The sequence below is a fragment of the Theobroma cacao genome, chromosome 2 (genome assembly GCF_053813885.1).
Source record: "Theobroma cacao isolate CCN51 chromosome 2, ASM5381388v1, whole genome shotgun sequence".
NCBI classification, from domain to species: Eukaryota; Viridiplantae; Streptophyta; class Magnoliopsida; order Malvales; family Malvaceae; genus Theobroma; species Theobroma cacao.
The window spans coordinates 50,044,658-50,065,121 of record NC_142640.1 but is presented as its reverse complement, the minus strand read 5'-3'; the positions used below and the strand labels follow the sequence as shown (position 1 = coordinate 50,065,121).

At 33.3% G+C, this 20,464-nt stretch overlaps 3 protein-coding genes across 4 annotated transcripts; all 3 read left to right on the top strand.

Moving 5' to 3' along the window:
- Positions 1 to 3,613: 3,613 nt before the first annotated feature.
- On the top strand, positions 3,614 to 5,113 carry KDR (basic helix-loop-helix (bHLH) DNA-binding superfamily protein). The gene is made up of 2 exons (XM_018114667.2): positions 3,614 to 4,238; positions 4,632 to 5,113. Exons 1-2 carry the CDS (start codon positions 4,113 to 4,115, stop codon positions 4,782 to 4,784), a joined length of 279 nt encoding a protein of 92 aa, XP_017970156.1. The 5' UTR covers positions 3,614 to 4,112; the 3' UTR covers positions 4,785 to 5,113.
- A 3,626-nt stretch (positions 5,114 to 8,739) lies between these two features.
- LOC18610422 (RNA-binding (RRM/RBD/RNP motifs) family protein) lies at positions 8,740 to 10,989 on the top strand. Its single transcript, XM_088804104.1, has 5 exons — positions 8,740 to 8,857; positions 9,076 to 9,213; positions 9,301 to 9,376; positions 10,130 to 10,240; positions 10,355 to 10,989. The coding sequence occupies exons 2-5, from the start codon at positions 9,098 to 9,100 to the stop codon at positions 10,784 to 10,786; spliced, it is 735 nt and encodes a 244-aa protein (XP_088660230.1). The 5' UTR covers positions 8,740 to 8,857; positions 9,076 to 9,097; the 3' UTR covers positions 10,787 to 10,989.
- Positions 10,990 to 11,948: 959 nt separating this feature from the next.
- SUT2 (sucrose transporter 2) lies at positions 11,949 to 17,573 on the top strand. Of its 2 annotated transcripts, none has more exons than XM_018116091.2 (14): positions 11,949 to 12,508; positions 13,272 to 13,337; positions 13,915 to 14,013; positions 14,094 to 14,158; positions 14,261 to 14,345; positions 14,433 to 14,466; positions 14,623 to 14,722; positions 14,849 to 14,924; positions 15,427 to 15,792; positions 15,959 to 16,102; positions 16,251 to 16,484; positions 16,581 to 16,644; positions 16,732 to 16,775; positions 17,089 to 17,573. In XM_018116091.2, exons 1-14 carry the CDS (start codon positions 12,203 to 12,205, stop codon positions 17,254 to 17,256), a joined length of 1,851 nt encoding a protein of 616 aa, XP_017971580.1. In that variant the 5' UTR covers positions 11,949 to 12,202; the 3' UTR covers positions 17,257 to 17,573. The 2 variants fall into 2 exon arrangements, with proteins under 2 accessions (XP_017971580.1, XP_017971581.1); XM_018116092.2 differs by having other exon boundaries at positions 12,436 to 12,508; positions 14,119 to 14,158.
- The last annotated feature ends 2,891 nt before the right edge of the window (positions 17,574 to 20,464 follow it).

The window sequence follows — 20,464 nt, the reverse complement described above, 5'->3', positions numbered from 1 at the left end:
ATTGTGGGTTATATTGCTTGTTCTGGTATCTTGCTAGTTGCTACTGACAACTGAAAATGCTTTACAACTTCATCATCCCAATTTTAAAATGTAGATCATTAACTGAACAAGGTATATATCTTGTTATTGGAACTTTCAGAGAGACGAATTCTTTAGCAGACGGCTTCAATTATTTTTATAACATATGAAGAAATGTCTAGCCAGTTTTTTGGCAATTGATCATTTATTTGATTAGAGTATAAAACTTTCATCAACTTAAATAACTTATAGTACATAATTTGACATCTCTAATTCTGTTATTTATTGTTTTTTCCATATTGTTTCTATCTATATGTTATGAATATCAATTAAGATAAAAAATAATTCAAATTTAATTTAACGGTTATTATTTTAAAAAAAATTATCTATTATAAATAAATATGGATTAAGATAAACAAAAAAAAAAAAAAAGCTCAAACTTGACTTAACGGTTATTATTTCATTTAAGAGAATTGAATTCTATGGTTTAATCTCTTCACCTGCTTAAGGCTTCCTCAAATGTATCACTCTAGAAGAATGAACAATGAAGACATTGATTTTGTTCTTTAACCTTATTGATTGCACATTCAATAGCTATAATTAATGAGCTGAAACTATAGTTCTCAAGAAACCTTGCCATTAATGATATTGGACATTAATCAAATTTGTCAACTATATTAGTATCAGAATTCAATATATACCAACAAGCAGTCCTAGACTATTTGGTCTGGAAAAGCTGGTGTCATTCCTCCATGGTTGCCTAGTGGCATGCCGATCACCATGCAGAGAAAAGATGGTAAATTTAAAGACCCAAACTCAAAAGTGTTGCAAGTACTTTCCAATTGTGGTACTCCCCCACCGGGCCATAAGAACAATTGGGAAGAACTAGCTTTTCTTGATCAAGCAAATTAAGTACTTTGGGCGATCATCGATCTTTTTGAGATTTACTCACCAACACCAAACAGTTTGCAGATCATTTTATCTGTGCCGTGTTTATGTTTACCTTTACGACCTTCAATGGTTTGTAACATGCATGAATTTTAGAGGTCACATGGGATGGAGGGGGCTTTTAGATGCATAGCCCTTCAATCACTCAGCAGTACAGCAACAAAACTTTGACTAAAAAAAATTGCGGTACTGTAGATCAGCATGCATGAAGGATACCCTGTCAAAGCCTGTTAATCAGGTTTTAAATGAGCTTAAGTTGCTAATTATCTTTGAATCAACTTTGAATTAGGTCCAAAATTAACGTTGTTTGTCATGTTTCATGGCTCAACAAGTGCCTACCCGACGACTCTCTGACCAATCTAACTTTCCACCCGCAGGAATCTAGCCGGAAAAATGTGCAACATATGATATCACGTGCGGACATGGAAACACACCCAGCTCCTATTTTACTACTAATTCACTTCATTGTCGTAAAATAAAATTATATATTCTTTCAGTGTCATTTTATTTATCCATCTTTTTCTTCTAATTAAAATATCTGAGAATGAAGTTTTTTTTCAGTTTTAGATATTATTTTTATAACGAAAAGCATTGAACATCTATATCATAAAAAATTGAGAAAATTGTGATAGATAACCTTTTTCCTAAGCCCAATTCAAAAATATCATTTATTATAATTTTAACTATTTTTAATTAATTTTTGACATGACTTGACAATAATGCCCTTTAAATAATTTCAAACAAATTAAAATGGTTTCGATTTTCTCTATTCCGCCATTCAGATAAAAATTTCAAAATTAAATCTTGATTTCTCTTTTTTGTCAAATACTGGCTATCTCGTTATCTAACTCTTTCTCACTATCCCAAAGAGCAGTGATGGCATTAAGGTATGTGTTTGAGGTTTTTGAGTTTATTGGTTTATATTCATAAAACTCTAAAATTAAGAAGTTAAAATTGATTAAACATATTTGTAAATTATAACACTGTATGGCTTTGGCAACTTAAATATGATTGTGAGAAAACAAATCAATTAGTTATTACGTATTGCATTACTAGCTTTTAGACATTGTGTCACTGATTTTAGGTATTGTAAGACTGATTTTAAACATTATGTGACTTAATTATTGCGTTTTTAGTTTTTAGGTATTACGTGACTGGTTTTTAGGTATTGTGTGACTAGGTTGTAAGCATTACGTGACTGATTTTTAGACAATACCTAAGTCACACAATGCCTAAAAAATAGTCACTCAATACCTAAAATTAGTCACGCAATACCTAAAAACTAATTACGCAATACCCAAAAACCGGTTACGTAATGCTTAAAAACCACCAAAATTACTTAATTCTATTTAACAAAATCGTTAACTTCAAATAACACATCATATTCCATTTAACAATATAATCAACGAATATGCATACTTAGCGAATAATGCTCAAAGGGTTTTCTTCATATATCAAAAATCACTTCAAAATACTTAAAATGCTCAAAACACTTAAAGGTTTTTCTTCGTATATCAAAAACCACTTCAAAATGCTAAAAATACTTAAAGCTTTTTCTTTCTGATAAGAAATACTCTAGAGATAAATGGTCTGGCGAAGAAAGCGCAAAGGATATGAGTCGGTTTGAAACGCAGACCTAAACATATGAGTCAGTTTCATTAAGGGTAATTTTATCTAAAATTAATTTCTCTTGACTAAAAATAGTTAAAATTATAAAGAAGGCTATTTTAAAAAATACTATATTTATGAGGAGTATTTTTAAAAAGAACCCTAAAAAATTTTCAAATTTTAATATAAAGTACATCAAAATCAGAATTTTTACCTTAATTTTAGTGAAAGTTGAAAAAAGTTAATTTTTAAAAACAAAAAAAGAGTAATTATTATATAGTCTGAAATCTAATCTCCGTGAAAATCAAATGGGACGAATATATAAAAAAGGGAGGAAATAATTATTTTATAGTGTTCAATCTAAGTGAGGTAAGATCATTCCCTAGATATCCAAAAACTAGGAAACTTTTTGAACTGAGATAATATATTCTATAATGCCCAAAAAGATGTGCTTTTAAGGACTATACTTTAACCCCCCTCCAAAGCTTGCTCCACCCCAAGAATTGTTTATTTTCTCTTGTCTAAGAAAGAACCAAACTTATATAATATAATAAAAATAATATGAAATACAAGAAAAACGTTGCCGAGGAATAGGGTAGGGTGTAACGCAGAGATTACGAGACGACACGTGCCATGTCGTGACCAAAATTATGGAAGAGATCATGGGGAGAAGGAGATAAAAAGCTGACTGGTCAACAATGTCGATTGCCTTCTACCTTCCCAATTTGCTCTCTCTCTCCCTATCACTCTCTGGTTACACATTGGCTGAAGAGAACAGAGATAAAATAATTAAAAAAATGAACAAAGAAAGAAAACAAAGAGAGGGTGTTGGGTTTTTGGTTTGGTATGAAATGAAAATGAAAATGAATATATATACAGTGATATTTATAGTTATATAATTCAAATGACAGGAAGTAGTAAGATAACGTGGGCTTGCGTGCTAAACTGACAGAAGGGAGGCCCGCGGAGTTGGGTGATTATCGAGCACATTTGCCCTTAACCCACTTGGGTGCTAACCCCAGTTCGGGGACACACAAGAGAAGGACAGTATGGCGTATCTCTCTACTTTGTTTTGATTCCTCTCTTTTACTGTTTCTTCTCTCCTCTGTACATGCACGCGCATACATACATACATATACAGTATCAAAAGAAAGAAAAAAAAACACACTACTTAGAGGAGAAACCCTATTTAATGAGCAGCATAGCCCACTGCTTTCTTCCATGCAATTGTCTCTTGTTCACTATCCAGCATCAGTTCTCTAGCTTTCTTGCTCTCTCTCTCTTTCTTTTTTTTTTTCACTTGGTTTACCTTATCTCCTCTAGTCCATAACTTGTGTCTTTTAGCATTTCTCTTTTGCTCTCAGCAGTTTGTTATTCTATTCCCATACCTCCATTTTTGTTAGGTATCTTTCTCTGACAAAACACCACCCCATTTGTCTCTAATCAAGTGCTTCATTACATTTTTTTTAGCTGTTTCTCCCTCTCTGTCTTAAACCTTCATTTTGTTTTCTGACAAGATATACTAGTTTTTAGCCACAATGTCAAGCAGAAGATCACGTTCCAGGCAGTCAGGTGTTTCCAGGATCACAGATGATCAGATCACCGATCTTGTTTCCAAGTTGCAACAGCTTATCCCTGAGCTTCGAGGAAGGCGCTCCGACAAGGTACCAAACCAGTGGTCTTTCTTTTACATTTCTCTCCAAACCCCCCATCCTCTCTCTCTCTTTCTCTCTCTTTCTACTTGGAATTCAATTTCTTTACTCTCCTTCCTTCCTTTCTTTTGTGTGGCCTGCGTTTCACTTTTGTAGATAAGTCATATTCACAGCCTCATTTATTTTCATGTGGTGCATAGCAACAAGTTGAAGGTGTGGGACTCAATCTGTTCCCTTTTAGCATGCATCATGTTTAGCCATCACACTCAGAAAATGTATCAACAAACATTTCATGCTATCTAACCTCAACAAACCAAAAAACAAAAAAAAAAACAAAACAAAACCCACCATAATTCTTAAACTCCCATGTTGTTTTTCTTAATCCTCTCTCTAAATTCTCTCCAGGTATCAGCTTCCAAGGTCTTACAGGAGACTTGCAACTATATCAGAAGCTTACACAGAGAGGTGGACGACCTCAGTGACCGGTTATCCGAGCTACTAGCTTCCACAGACACCGATAGCGACCAAGCAGCCATCATCAGGAGTTTACTTATGTAATCAGCCTTTGTTTTTTCACTATATTTACTTACCTTCCATATATCTAGGGTTTGGTGATCACTAGTAGCAATGCAGAACAAGTGTTTAATCCTTGTCAAAGACTTGTTTTAGTCAAGTCTATCGTCATATATTATAAAATAATAATAAAAAAAGACTTCTGGAGTTTCTAAATGTGTTGATTTCCAGCTATGATTTTCCAAGGAAATCACTGCCCCATTTCAATGCACCCAAGATAGAAATTTCAAGCATAATTTTTTTAAGATTATCTTCGGTTCTTCTGATGGTGACGCTCCTCATGGAATAAAACATGAATATGGCAGATTTTCAAAGTATAGAGGCTACTCCCTTTGGCTATACATATACACACGCACACACACACACGTTAATCTTTTCTGTTAATTTGCGTTTTAAGGCTAGGATTAAGAGAGATTGTTAGGAGTGGACCCCCGAAAGGGTCAACCGGCGGAAGCTGACAGTCAGCTGACACGTGATTTACCGCACACCATTTCTATAGCTTGTAACAACATTACATGAACACGAACCCGTGAACCGTGACACTCGTTTTTATTTACCTTTTATTGGTTACGAAACAGTTTCAAGTCTATGCCGACGACTTTAATCTGATTCCAGTTTTACCGTCATTTTATATGCCTCATTGCTGACGAGCAAAGAGAGAGCAGTGTGGGTCGAGATTAATTTATATGGCGTGTTGCATGAGCATGCACGACTTTGATCATTAAGCCCTTCAATTAGGAACTGGTAAATAGGGTTATTATAGTCTTATCATTAAGTTTTTAGGGTTCTTTGAGTTCGGGTCTATTTATACATAGATAGATAGATAGATATATATATATATATATATATTTTTTAAAGCTTTTAGTGTTTTTAATATTTGTCGAAATATCTTAATTTTTGTCCTTTGAAGATTTCACTATGCTTATTATGATATCAATTACTATCATATTATAAGTTTCCCTATATTGCAAAATGCGAAGGAAATACTACCGCAAATTAAGAACGTAGGTTATATACATATTTCTTGCAAGGCAAATTACATGTCAAAGATACTTATTTATAAATTACTGGCGCTTGAAATAATTATATATCCATTTTTTAAAACTATATATTTTTCTAGAGAAAGAGCTTAAAGAATGATAAAAAAAAAATTTGATACAGGTGATTACAATATAAATCTAGTAGAGTTTTCATACTTCCATGGTTAGGCAACAATGCTTTGAAATTTAGGATAAAATACTTAACATATTGATAACATGTTAAGATGTGCACGTGAGTTGAGTAAAAACAAGTACAAATAAGAGATTTACATAGGACAATAATAACTTAAACGACATGCGGTAAGTGTGAAATTAAACTAAATATTTAGAGTTTTTCACCTACCGACTTTTTTGACACGTCATTTTAATCATGATATTATGTGTATATTACGATACTACGTGGTGTAAAAAATATATAATTTCACTTGTAAAATTTGGCAGCGTGAAAAAAGCTTGGTAAGATTTGAGACAACATGACAGTTTGTACGATTCGACACAATTAATATTGGGCTGATGCTTTCTGTGCAATTCGGATAGAAAACAACTCTGATGGATCAGTCTGGTCTCCAGAAACAGTTGGTGAGGAAGCAAGTCTGTGTACGCATTCTTTTTGTTCAGGGGCAGGGGAGGGGAGGGGAGGGGGGGGTTTCCATTGCTAGCTTTTATTACACAGATTCTTTCAGTAATTTGTTTTTTTACTAGTTAGCAAGCATTTACCCTGTTGTGCCTGTGGTTAAAAATCAAACACTAGGCTCCAGCTAAGCCCAAAAGATAACTTGGGGTTCTCTTTCTCTTTATCTGAAAGGCTGTAGATTGGATTTGTTTGGGTTGGGTAATAGTACCTTTGGGCCAGTGTCAGAGTTTCCGGGTCTGGGCGGACGTTGTCGGTAGCCAGGGTCGGAGTGCCATCGAGTTGAGTAGAGGAAGTCGATATAGTGTCAGGCTTGAGCTTGGTTCGATTAAAGAACTCGAAGCTCAAGCTCGGTTGAGTTTTATATTTTTTATGCTCCAGCTTTGCTCGAAAAACCAATCGAGCTGTTTGAGCTCAAGTTGATTCGGCTCGACGTTCATTTAATTATATAAGAAGTTCGAAACATGGCTCGGCTCAAGTTTGAGTTTGAAATCAAAATTAAATAAAATTTAAGAATACGTAAAAATATTATATTATATATATATGGATATATAATATTAGAAATTAAATATTATAAAATTCGAACTGAGTTCGACTCGGTACAAAGTAGTTCCAATGCGAGTTCAGCTTGACAATAAACGAGTTGAATTCAAGTCCAGGAAGGTTAACTCGTTTGCACCTCTATTTGTAGATAAATGACTCACATATTTGAATTTTTCTTTGATATTTTAATAGTATAATGCTCAATTAAGCTTTTAAATTATTTTAAAAAATTTAAATAAGTTTAATTTTTTTATTATATTCAATTAAGTTTTTATATTTTTATCTTTGATCAAATAAACCTTTATGATTAATGATTGATTAATTCTTATTAACTTATATTATTCATTATTTTATATCTATATGGCACTAACATGACGTTTATGTAAATAATGAAAAATATCATATAATTATATTCTCGTATCAAATTAACATGTCACAACCATTATTAGTGATGATATATTAGTATGTTATATTATCATCAATTATGATATTTTAGTATATTACGTCAACTTTATGAGATATAAAATGACAAATGATATTTTGATTAAATTAATTATTAGTTGTAAGGGTTTATTTGACTATAAATAAAAACATAAGAATTTATTTAGCTCAAAAAAAATATAAAAGCTTATTTGGCTCAAATAAAAATATAAGAGCTTATTTGAATGTAATAAAAATATAAATATTAATTTTATTTTTTAAAATAATTTAGGGACTTTTTTATTTATTATACCTATTTTAATTTAGAATTCAAACAAATCGATGAGTTATGGCATCCTTTCTTTGACATTGTAAGAATTAGAATAAAAAAGAGTTTAGTGAGACACAATTTTCCCATCCTTTTGAGTTCAAACAACCTTTAAATCTATTTCATATTACATCATGTACACCAAACCATTTGTTTTAGGATCTAAGACTAATACCCATTAAGACCTTAAACTTTTTCTAATCTTTCAATTTATTATTATTATTTTGGGTCTAAGCAAATCATAGTCAATTGAGCTTTTTCTATTTCCCAAAATCTTATGATATAACTATAATTAATTGACATAATATCTAAAATTTGTTTTGAATTATTTTAAAAAAATTATATTATTTTATTCATTCAATCAAACCTTTATGTTTTTTATTTGATTTAAATAAGTATTTCAAAATATCACTTATCATTTTATATTAAATGATGTTAACGTAATATACGAATGGTAATATAACATAATAATATAATTATGTGATTTTTTTATTATTCATATTAGTGTCATATGGATATAAAATGATAAATGATATTTTAACTAATAATAGTTAATTTAAGGGTTGATTTAGATCAAAATAAAAAATATAAGTAATCAAATTCTATTTAGTCCTAGCATCATAAGAAAAAATAATATAATTAATAATAATTTTCGTAATAAAATGAAAATTAAAAGAAGAAAAATAGATGAATTCAAAATATCGAAAAAAATTATTACTACTAGATTGTAATTCTTTTTACATATATTACTGCTATATTATGCTATACTTTTGAAATGTTAATGCGATCAACATCACGATTATAAAAATAAATATATAAAATTTATGTATTTTTTCAATTGAATGTTCATTTTTTAATCTATACAAAAATTATGCTTATTTTTCATAGCATTGACTTCTTTTAGCCATAATTTTTGACTAAAATTATGCTTTTTTTAATTATGATTTATTCTATTTCGCTCGGGTCAAAAATACCCGAACTCGATCCTAGGATAAAAGCGGGTCAAAAAACCGCCTTCAAAAGAAATATGAGAGTAACCAACAAGCCGGTTTTCTTCAAGCTCCAGGTAAACCGGCAGTCCACGCGCGTCCTCCAGGTGTTCTTCCCGATTCTCCCTCTTTGATCTCAAGAATTTAGTATCAAATTAATCTTTATTTTGCTATTATTCTTAAATTTCTTTCTCGCCCGCGCGTGTTTTAGTTATTAACTGATTCTTGAATTTTCCGTCAATTTAATTTCTGTTCATGCTCATGATTCTTGAATCTTTTTTTTTTAATTTAATTTAAGCTCAATATTCGTTAATCCTTTGAGTAGGTGAAGAAATTTTTGGAGAAAAATGAATGATTTTGGATATACAGTGGAGGTAACCGGCCTGTCTCCGAAAGCTACGGAGAAAGATGTTTACGATTTTTTCGCCTTCTCTGGTGCCATCGAACATGTCGAAATTGTTCGGTAATTTGAATTCTTAACAAAATTTCGATAATTTTGATAATTTTTATGTTTGTCCTTCATATTTGTTTCTTGTTTGGGATGAAGCAGGTCTGGTGATTATGCGTGTACTTCCTATGTGACATTCGAGAATGCTTATTCTCAAGAGACTGCGGTCTTGCTTAGCGTATGCGTTCGATTGTTTCATTCAAAAGTTTTCAGTTTCTGTTTAGAATCTTGTGATTGATGCATCCCTAAATTTAACTTGTTTATCAGGCAATCTGTTGCCTACAACATTTGACTGGTACAAGGATCCTGAGCTTTATGTCAATGGCTGTTGTAGGTTAATTGGTTTCTTTATGCAAACCTTTTGAGTACTCTTGAATGGGTAGGTAGGTCGGATGTAGAAGATTTTTTAGACTCCATTTGATTGATACTTGTACTATTTGAACCAAAATGAGCCCTGGTTACAAGATTGAAAAAGTTACATAGCAAAGGGAGAATGAGTGAAGACAAACAGTTAAAAGGAGTATTCTACTTTGGTTCAAGTGTAAGAACATAACCTTGAACCCAGACTCAGAATATGGGCATGTTTTGAGGAAATTGGATATGGAGGTTCATATTGGAGTGGTGCAAGTATAAAGCTTTTCCTGTAGTTATGATCATGATTTCGTTGTTAAAACTTCTGCATTATTATCTCTCTATCTCTTTCTTTTGTCGTTATATCAAACTTTTGGTTAGATTGACTTTTGAGTGAAGTATATCTTGTTGCTTTATTTAGTTTCATTCCTTTATTTTTCTGTGTTCTAAGTTGATGTTTTCACATTGTGTCACAATTTGTAATCAGGATTACGCGTAATCGGAGTCTGTGAATTATGATTTTTCCATGATAATTATGTAATCTGTTTGTATTTTCTCTTTAAAAATCTTAACAATGTAGGGTGCGACAATTTTAGATCAACGTGTATGCATAACACGCTGGGGGCAATGTGAAGAGGAGTTTCATTTTTGGAACCCTTCAAGAAGCCATGAAGATGAAACAAGTTCAAGTGTATGCGACTTTTTATCTTTTTTTTGCTCATGAATTGATCCTTTCGGGCAATTTTTCTTTAGTAATTGTGTTCCATCTTCTTCACTTTTTTTTTTTTTCTGTCTTGTATTGTAGCAACCTCCATTGAGAAGCCAATTTGCATCTCATGCTGGAGAAGCTGTTTCATTTGCTCAGGATGTTGTCAAAGCCATGCTGGCCAAGGGATATGTATTAGGCAAAGATGCTTTAACCAAAGCCAAAGCCTTTGACGAATCTCATCAAGTTTCGGCAACTGCTGCAGCTAAAGTTGCTGAACTAAGCGAGAGGATTGGCCTCACTGATAAATTTTGTGCAAGTGTTGAGGCTGTGAGATCTGTGGACCAGAGATACCACGTCTCAGAGAACACCAAATCAGCCATTTCCACAGCAGGAAGAACAGCTGCAGCTGCTGCAAACACTGTGATCAGCAGCAGCTACTTCTCCAGGGGAGCTCTCTGGGTTTCAGGTGCATTAGATCGGGCAGCTAAAGCTGCAGCTGACTTAGGGAATCGTGGTGTTCATCAGTAATATTTTGGTACTCTTACAGTTCCTGGTGTCGTGCATGAGCACCTCTTTCTGTATATGTAGCTAGCAGTTTGATGCTTATGTAGAGCAAATATTCAGCAGTATACATAGTCAAAATGGGAAAGAACAAAGAACTACGCATGCATACGTTAACGAACATATGCTTGGGTTGGAATAGAAGAGCAGCATCTGATTTCCTTTTATCATGCAGAAGTTTCCAGCTTCTCTTCTGTGCCTGTGGCAATTTTGAGATTTGCATTTTTCTTATGGAATGCTACATATTAAAAGCATTATGTGGTGGTATCATTTTCATGGAATTGAACTTCCATTTTCCAGTTAATGATTATCTGGATAATCTGCTTTGACTATCTTCTTCTTAGTGCTTTAGCTAATCTGAAGATATATATATATATATATATATATATATATATATATATATATATATATATAAATAGAAATTTATGAATTTTATTAAATATTGATGATCATAAGCACATGATTAAAATCCATCATATTATAGACTTGAAAAATTATGAAAACTTTAGAATATGATCGACCAATTGAACCGAAGGTGAATTAAGATCGATCCCTCCATTTAGATACTGATGTAAGTTAATTAAGAGGGATATATTATCCATGTACGAAATTATTTAATTAATTATTAAAATGTTATGACATGATCTATAAACTCAACCTATCAATAAAAGTAAAGTAAATATATTTTTATTAAATGTTATTTAATCACTTCAATTTTATAATATTTGGTGTTGTTAGAAATCGATATTTTACAAATTTGTTTAATTTATTTATGTTTCTGTCGTTGTAATATATGAATTTCAATTATTTATTGATATTTATATATCTAATTTCTTGGTTGCAATTTAACCATAGGCACCGGTATTCCACTTGTCGGTGGGCGAGGCCATTTCCCTTGTCTAAAAAGCATCCCTTAAAACACAAAAGTCCTTTAAACCAACCGTCCTGATCCACCCTTGATCTTGCGCCCGATTCAACGTTCCCTTTTGTCGCTTTTTATTTTTTTCCATGATGTCAACTTTTGTACTCACAACCCGACACGTCATTATACCTGTCAAAACAAGAAAACGGACCCAGCACCTAAAGATCTTCGAAACGCATCCGCGTATTTCTTGATGCAGATGCGACGTACCGAACAACACAGCCAGAAATGCGAGCGAGGCAAGTCAAGTCTTTTGTAATCTCGCAAAGGCTCGTCTCTCTTCCACACCCGCCCAAATTTGACCTGGTTGGTTTTCCTTTTCTCTAACCCTAACAATCAGATCCAAATTAGAAAAAAAAAAAGATAGAGAGATTCTCATTTTTAAGCAAAAAATTTTTTAATGCGAAGGTATAAATTGAGTTAACTTGTGGAGGATAATCAGCGACTGAGTCAAAGAGGCTATGGCAGGAACGAGTGACTCAGTGTCGATCAGGGTTCCGTACAGGAACTTAAAGAAGCAATCGGAGGTTGAAATGATTGACGAGCCTCATCATCGGATCGAGCTAAATTCGTCTCCGAACTCTCCTTCAATTTCTTCCTCGTCTCCGTCGGCGAGGATTCCCAATGGAAACTCCAACGTATCGTCGCCGATCGGCGTCAGATCTAAGGATTGTAGCTTGATGACTCTAGTTCTTAGTTGTACTGTCGCTGCTGGGGTTCAATTCGGTTGGGCTTTGCAACTATCGCTCCTGACTCCTTACATTCAGGTTCCTCCAATGCTTTTTTCGTTTTAGACTTGTAATTTGATCTTAGTTTAAGTAAATTTTTTTTTAAAAAAATTACGTTCATGATTATGGATATGTTGAAATTTGAATATGATGCCATGTGTCTTAATTAAAATTTTGGTGTTCTTTGTTTATTATTTTTAGGAAATTAAAAAAGCACAGCACGGTGTAATTTTGTTGGCATTCCTGAATCACTTAACAAATAGTCATCTGAATACTTTTTTAGCATTGTTTAATTATTAATTTACTTAATTTTCATGGATTTTAGAAAGAATTTTGGGTGTATTTAAAAGTTGGAAAAGATATATCATGGTGTTGAGAGACAAATATTTTTTTGTTATCCTTTTCAAGAAATTCTTCTAATAATTTGTAGCATTTTTAACAATATCATGCAAGGTGGCCCTTTCAAAATTTGAAAAAAATAAAAATAAAAATAAAAATATGGAGGGTAGTTTTTACTACCAGGTAGATAGCTGATTCTTTCTGCATGTTGATTATTGACACGCAGGTGTGTTTGCGAGAGAGAGAAGAATATTATGTCCATGTTTCAAAGAACATTTTTGGATCATAAATTCTTAAAATCTTTTATCAAAATGCTTGTGCAACTGTATCTCTTTATTTGTTGTGTTGCTCATGTTTTTATTTGTATTTTATTTTATTTTCCTTAGCCATGATTTCTTTTCCAGTGGTCTGAGCTTCTCTTGAGCTTATGATGCTTGCCCATTTGTTTGACTGATTCATGCAGACACTTGGAATAGGGCATGCTTTTTCTTCATTTATTTGGCTCTGCGGTCCACTAACTGGTCTTGTGGTAGGTGATGGAAACCATGTTACATATAACTTTATATTTATGGCTCTTTTCATTATTATGGAATCCTTATGGGTGTAACAGAATTTTTTAATTTGGTAACTAGATAAATCTGATATAGCAGCTTGTGCTGCATTTGGAACTGAATTTAGTTATTCATAAAAAGGCCGGGGCTGGGTATTATGTGTTGTAGGCCGTTACAGAAGGGGGCAGGGGGGATGGGTGTACCCTAGAAGATTTAATTATTTGATTGCATAATAGTGCATTACTTTGTTTATTCAAAGTTTCATTTTCTCCCTTCATACACCAGGGATCTTGTGGTACTTTTATCCACTGAGGCAGTTGATCTGCTTAATGTTCTCTCTCTCTCTCTCTCTCTCTCTCTCTCTCTCTCTCTCTCTCCATGTGTGTGCGTGGGTGTGTGCAAATTAGGAGGCAGAGACGTTTGTAATCGCAATGCCTCTTGGCTATAGATGTGGTGGTTCATAATAGATGTAAACGGCTACAGCTAAATGAAATCAGAGAAATAATGCCTATTTGTATCTATGATTTAGTAAGTTGCTTTGCATTTTGATCTTAGGTTCAACCTTGTGTTGGCATTTGGAGTGATAAATGCACTTCAAAATATGGAAGGAGACGGCCTTTTATCCTTGCTGGGTCACTAATGATCTCTGTTGCTGTAAGCATCGAAGAACATGTTAAATAATTCACTCTTACATTCGGCCTTTTATACCTGCTAAACTAAGTTTTGCAATTTAGGTGATAATAATCGGGTTTTCTGCAGACGTTGGATACCAATTAGGTGATACCGAGGAGCATTGCAGGTTTCATTTCTGCTTTTGATTCCTTCTCTTCTATTATACCCCCTCCCACCCCAAGAAAAAAATATTAAAAAAGAGATTGACCGAATAATATATGCAATGCAGTACATTTAAAGGTACACGAACAAAGGCAGCCTTTGTCTTTGTTATTGGGTTCTGGATGTTGGATCTTGCTAACAATACAGTGCAGGTAAGCCTTCCATGGCAATTATTTTGCTGTTTTCTGTTTGCCCTTGTAAATGTATGTAAGCTAATAATAGAAATTTTATTTTTTTAGGGACCAGCTCGTGCCCTTTTGGCTGATCTATCAGGTGAACTCCTTTCTTCTTAAGAAAAATGGCAAAAATTTTATTCTATACGTAGTAACTTTGTGATGTTTAGGTTTGAGGCCTCTTCATTTACGATGTCCTAATACCACACATGTTCAAATACTGTGCTTGACAAGATGCTGGGTGGCTATGTTTTAGGTCCTGATCAACACAATTCTGCGAATGCTATCTTTTGTCTATGGATGGCTGTTGGAAACATCTTGGGATTTTCAGCTGGTGCTAGTGGGAGTTGGTACAGGTGAAAATTTTTTCATGAGTTTTTATTGTGATTAAACAAACATTTTTTGGACATGTGTTTTGCAGTTATTTGTTTCGTTGTTTACTGCATTTTGATATTGATCTATTGCAAATTATCTTGAAACAGATGGTTTCCTTTCTTGATGAGTAGAGCTTGCTGTGAAGCCTGTGCCAATCTTAAAGCAGCATTTCTTGCTGCTGTGGTAAGTGTCATTATCCATTGAAGTTTCACACTGATAAAGCTTTCGAGGATGTTAAACTCAAATTCTCCTCCTAACTGTTACTATTGTACATTTGATTTGTCAATTTATGGCTTGAATTATGGTATGTCACTTTGACTTACTTAGTGTATATTCAGATAAAGTGTGTAAAGAAAATGAGCATGACATTTACTGAGATTTTGATTGAAATTGTTGACCTGAAATGCCTTATGCATTGCATATGTTGTGTGGACCATTCTTTGCTCTTATTCTTTGTTGTTGGGCCATATATTCTCATGAGGTGACCTAGAATTAGTTGTTTCTGCTAACGTCTGAGATTAACTATGAAGACTTGTAGTGTAGCTTCTCTAAACTTTGACTGCCTTTTCAATAGTTAGTTACTGTGTTTGAAGGCCAAGTTTGTGCGTTTTGTGGTCAGATGCATTTTCCAACATTTTTTTTTATGCCATCCTGTATATGTTGAAAATTTGTTTGGCATGTGCAGGTTTTTCTCTCATTTTGCACTGTTGTTACTCTATGTTTTGCTAAGGAGGTTCCACTTTCACCACCAGCAAATCAGCCAACTCGTTTATCAGATTCTGCTCCTTTGTTGAATGATTCCACACAAAATGGCTTTCAACACTCAAAATCAAAAGCTGATGTGTCGATTGTTGCCAATACTAATAGGACCAATGCTGAAAATGGATATGAACAAGTGTCAAACTCCAAGTATGCTGACTCAAAAGATACAAATGTTAAAGGTGAAGTTTTCAATGATGGGCCTGGAGCCGTACTGGTCAACTTATTGACCAGTTTAAGGCATTTACCACCTGCAATGCACTCAGTGCTTATTGTTATGGCTCTCAGTTGGGTAAGTCTCAACATTCTTATACCTATACTTTGATTCCTTGAAATTGGCCTTGAGCCAATTATCTGTTGATAGATATTAGACAGTTAAAGACTGCTAACATTTTCATCTGATGGTTGGCTACAACTCACGGTTATTGTTTTCATGTGTATTTGGGTCTTATTTGCAGCTGTCGTGGTTCCCGTTCTTTCTATTTGATACGGATTGGATGGGAAGAGAAGTATATCATGGAGATCCAAACGGGAATGCTTCCCAAATAAAGTTGTATGATCAAGGTGTCAGAGAAGGTGCATTTGGTTTGCTATTAAATTCTGTAAGAACTCAAAATTGAGCACCAATTGCTAGTCTATCTTAGATTTGCTTTTTTTCTCTCCATCAACTGAAGTTAACGTGAAGGTATTATTCCTATTTCATTTTTGTTAATTTCAGTAGTTGTTATATTCTGTTAATTTTTCGTGTAGGTTGTTCTGGGTGTTAGTTCTTTCTTTATTGACCCAATGTGTCAACGGATGGGGTCAAGACTTGTTTGGGCAATGAGCAACTATACTGTGTTTGCCTGTATGGCGGTCACAGCTATCATTAGTTTGGTTTCTGTCAGAGAATATTCTCAAGGGATTGAACATGTAATTGGAGGAAGTGCAGCAATCAGGATTGCAGCCTTGGTTGTATTTGCTCTTCTTGGCTTTCCTCTAGCTGTATGTATCAGATGACTTGCAGAAAATATATATATCCTTAAGTTTTTGTTAAAAAAAAGTACTTATTTTCACACAGTAATTGTTTTGTTCTTGCAGATTACCTATAGTGTTCCATTTTCTGTTACAGCAGAGTTGACTGCTGATTCTGGTGGTGGACAAGGTTTATATTACAATTATCTTCTCTAGCATCTGCTTTATACAGTTGCCAAAATTGGCAAAATTGTAATAATTTGTAATGTTTGTGCAGGATTGGCAATTGGAGTTTTGAACCTCGCGATTGTTATTCCACAGGTACAAAAATTGGATTCTTTGTCGCATTTAATTTTACTTTTTACTATTTTAGAAGAAAATTTTCTTACAATTTGAGAAGAAAGGTTTCACCTTTCATGGTTCATTAGGTACCTTGTACCTAACAAAGTTTGTATTTGGGTAATTTTTTAGGCATGCAAATAAAATGGTGATTATATTGTAAATTCAATGTAAAAGTGTTATCTTTTGTTCTTTTCTCAACTATCCGGTCATAAGCACTTGCAATATTTTATTCTCAAATGTTTTAGTCAAATTTAGTTAAAGATGAATTTTAATGCATTGTTGGTTTCAACAGATGATTGTATCTCTTGGTGCGGGTCCATGGGATGCTCTATTTGGTGGAGGAAATATACCAGCCTTTATTTTGGCTTCCTTCTGTGCCCTGGCTGCGGGGGTTATTGCAACTCTCAAGCTGCCTGATCTGTCAAGTTCCTTCAAGTCATCTGGTTTTCATTTTGGCTAATGACCAAAATTGCCTTAATAAGATGACAACCACTCTGTATATGATGCTTGACAACCATGGAAATGCTGTCATTTGCTTTTGGAGGATGGATCCACTATCATTCGTACGTATAATTTTCATCAAAAGATATGCCTGTTACACATCCAAATTCATTCATTTTTTTCCCCACTTCGTGGGTGCATGTACCTTATATAGAGTGTAAATTGCCAATTATACTATATTGAAAAGAATATACATGCACTGGATGATTAGTGTCTTTTTTAATTTTGAAAGCTCTAATTATCGTAATTCTCACATTATAAAGATTATTTCGCTAAGTTCTCATTTGCCATGGTCATTTTCTATTTTATAGATTTGTAGCTGATATAATGTTTATAGGTCCCCATTACCATCAAGCATTTGCCATTTATGATGTTTGTGGATGATTTAGCAGCATTTATATATAGATTGATTGGTGCTGTACCTGTTGTCCCTGGATTCGTTGTCATGACGTTACTTTCTTGCACATCTGTTTCGCTTCGTAGATTAGCTGTAGCTCTTGTTTCTGTCTAAACTGCACAGCATGCAGCAGCTATTTCGGGCCTGGCATTTCGTCGATGGCATGTGATGATGTACAGACCTGAGATTGTTACCTAACAGAAAACCCCTGGCTTGATGCCGTAAAGGTGGAATGTCTTCTTCCTGACAGCCAGTTAACTCTGACCCGGTTTCTAGACACACGTCCTTATACATCGTTTGGTGCACACCTCTCATTTAATTCGTTGTAACTTATAACTACATTCCTTCTATATCTGTTGCAGGAATTCTTTGATAAGCCATACGGTGTGCTCTTCTACTCTCCTCCTTATAAATGTTTAAGTTATTTTCATGTCTGAAATTACTAGAAAAAATGATTTTAGAGCTTCCAATCGAGATCTGGAATGCATGTGGCCAGTTTCCAAACTAAAATAGCTTTAAATTATTTATTTATTTATATATATATTTATATTATAATGATGGCCTGGGATCTTAAAGAAAGGTTGGTATATAAATAGAAGCAATTGATAGAAAACTAGTATTGTTTCTGGAAAGAAGCACGTCGAGTCCTAGAAATAGATGCGAGCTATCTCTTACGGTTGGTGGGTCAATTCTTAATTCCCAATTCCATGCTTTCGGCTTTTAAAAAAAGATCCCGCTCCTCTCAACCTTACTATGTAGATTGGTATATAGATTAGTATACAATGCAAAATGCACTGTATTTTGAAATATATATATATATATATATATAAATAGTTTATATATTTTCTATATAATATGGACAAAATTTATGAAATGAAAAAGTCCAGCTATTACGAAATATTTTTCTCATTTTTTTTAAATTTTTATATTTTCTCTCTCTCTCTATATTTATAATAATATGTTATTCTGATTTGTGACGAGTTCGAGAAGTACGCAGTTTGATGATCATGTCCCGAGAGGAAAAGATAAGGATGGCCACGAGGGAAAATATTGTTCTTATTTGATTGTTACGGAATTTAAAAAAAATTGGATGAAAAATATTAAAAAATATATAATAATTCTGAGGCATTTAAAAATATAATTAAAAGAAAATGAGGGAGTAAATAATAAAAACAATAAAACTGGAGTAGTGGTTGGCAAATCGCTGTCAAATTGCAATATCCAAAATTTAGAGGAAAGAAAAAATAAAATTCAAATAAAAACAGAAAAAGGAAATCACCCGAAAGGAGAAACAGAGAGGGCAGTGACGTCAAGCAAAGATTAGCACATGGGATTGCAAGCTGCCCACCCTTCCCCCCCAGAAGAGAAGGAAGATGGCATGTGGAAAGTGGAAGATTCAGCTCTTCTGTTTTATTTATTTTTAGTAAACTTTTTTTAATTCTTTTTTTTAATATAATTATTTTTATTATTATACATAAAATAAAGTAGTAAGTTAAAAGAAAAAAAAGGAGAAATAAAAAAAAGAAATGTGGGATAACAAGTTGAGAACATGCATCCACCCCCATGGAAATGGGGTAGGGGGGAGCTTCCAACGAATAAAGTCATGTGAACGGCAGTGAGGGAGAGAGAGAGAGAGTAGCCTCGGCTTGTCTTTTGGCCAAGTTATTTTTTTTCAAAAAAAAAGCTGTATTTACATGGGACCCAGAGGGACCTAGTGGGACCAAATGGGACCCTACCATCAACCCATATGCAGATTGGTGGGTCCCAATCCCATTTTCCACCTCTCTTCTCTTCAGATACATCCCCAGCTGTTAGAATAAAGCAGCTAATCATTTTTCCAATCAAAAAAAGCACACTCTAGACAAAAAAACCCATAGAAGCCTTTCCCTTCACCCCCATGCATGCACTACATGTTCCTATTTGCATATCACCAAAAATCTAATGGCCCTGAAACCTAACCTCTTTTGCTTTTCTAGTTCCATAAACTTTAATCAAAAGTTGGGTTTCATTTACTTTGTGGGTCATCTTTTCTTTTCTTCTTCTTTTTTAATACATATTTGGAACAGTAAATAATTCTTGATGTTTTATGTCACCAAATGTGTTAAAATGATTATATAATCATTATACAGTTTGATTACGATATTCTTAATAATACAATTAGATTATGATACTATTAACTATGTATATATATATATATATATATATATAATTCAGAATGTAAAATCCTTCTTATTGTGGCAATATAAATACCATTTGTATCTATGTTTATGTTAATATGGAATCAAATTTGGAAAAAAAATGTAAAGTCTTTGTGTCACATCAACTTAATCTTTTTATCATAAGATTGGACTTGTGTATATAAGTCAAGATTGGTTATGAGTCTTAATGAAAACAATGGTAATCATCTCAATTGCTTATATTATTATGCAATAAGTGCAAATTGACAATAAATGGTAGTATATTTGGCATTGACACTTCAAGTAAAAAACTTTCCCAACATTTTTATTTTTATTATTATTATTTGTTGTGTTTGCCTAAATTTCCTACATGAACATCAATTAACATATATATAGTCGAAGAAAATTGAATATAGAAAATTTAATTAAATCCATACACGATGAGATTTAAATTAGTATTTGATCAAACTATTTCACCGTAATATTTAAATAAAATTTATATAATCGGAACTGCGATGACTTAATTGAATGTAATCGATGTTATCTAGGGTTTAAGGCTTGTTTTACATGAGCACTATTGTATGGAGGGGCAT

What these genes read in the sequence shown, in the direction of transcription:
- LOC18610422 (XM_088804104.1), top strand. Translation starts at nt 9,098, where the DNA reads ATGAATGATTTTGGATATACAGTGGAGGTAACCGGCCTGTCTCCGAAA. An exon ending in AGACTGCGGTCTTGCTTAGC is followed by an intron (nt 9,377 to 10,129) that starts GTATGCGTTCGA and finishes TTAACAATGTAG; the next exon opens with GGTGCGACAATTTTAGATCA. An exon ending in AAGATGAAACAAGTTCAAGT is followed by an intron (nt 10,241 to 10,354) that starts GTATGCGACTTT and finishes CTTGTATTGTAG; the next exon opens with CAACCTCCATTGAGAAGCCA.
- SUT2 (XM_018116091.2), top strand. Translation starts at nt 12,203, where the DNA reads ATGGCAGGAACGAGTGACTCAGTGTCGATCAGGGTTCCGTACAGGAAC. An exon ending in CAGCATTTCTTGCTGCTGTG is followed by an intron (nt 14,925 to 15,426) that starts GTAAGTGTCATT and finishes TGGCATGTGCAG; the next exon opens with GTTTTTCTCTCATTTTGCAC. An exon ending in TCGCGATTGTTATTCCACAG is followed by an intron (nt 16,776 to 17,088) that starts GTACAAAAATTG and finishes TGGTTTCAACAG; the next exon opens with ATGATTGTATCTCTTGGTGC.
- KDR (XM_018114667.2), top strand. Translation starts at nt 4,113, where the DNA reads ATGTCAAGCAGAAGATCACGTTCCAGGCAGTCAGGTGTTTCCAGGATC. An exon ending in GAGGAAGGCGCTCCGACAAG is followed by an intron (nt 4,239 to 4,631) that starts GTACCAAACCAG and finishes AATTCTCTCCAG; the next exon opens with GTATCAGCTTCCAAGGTCTT.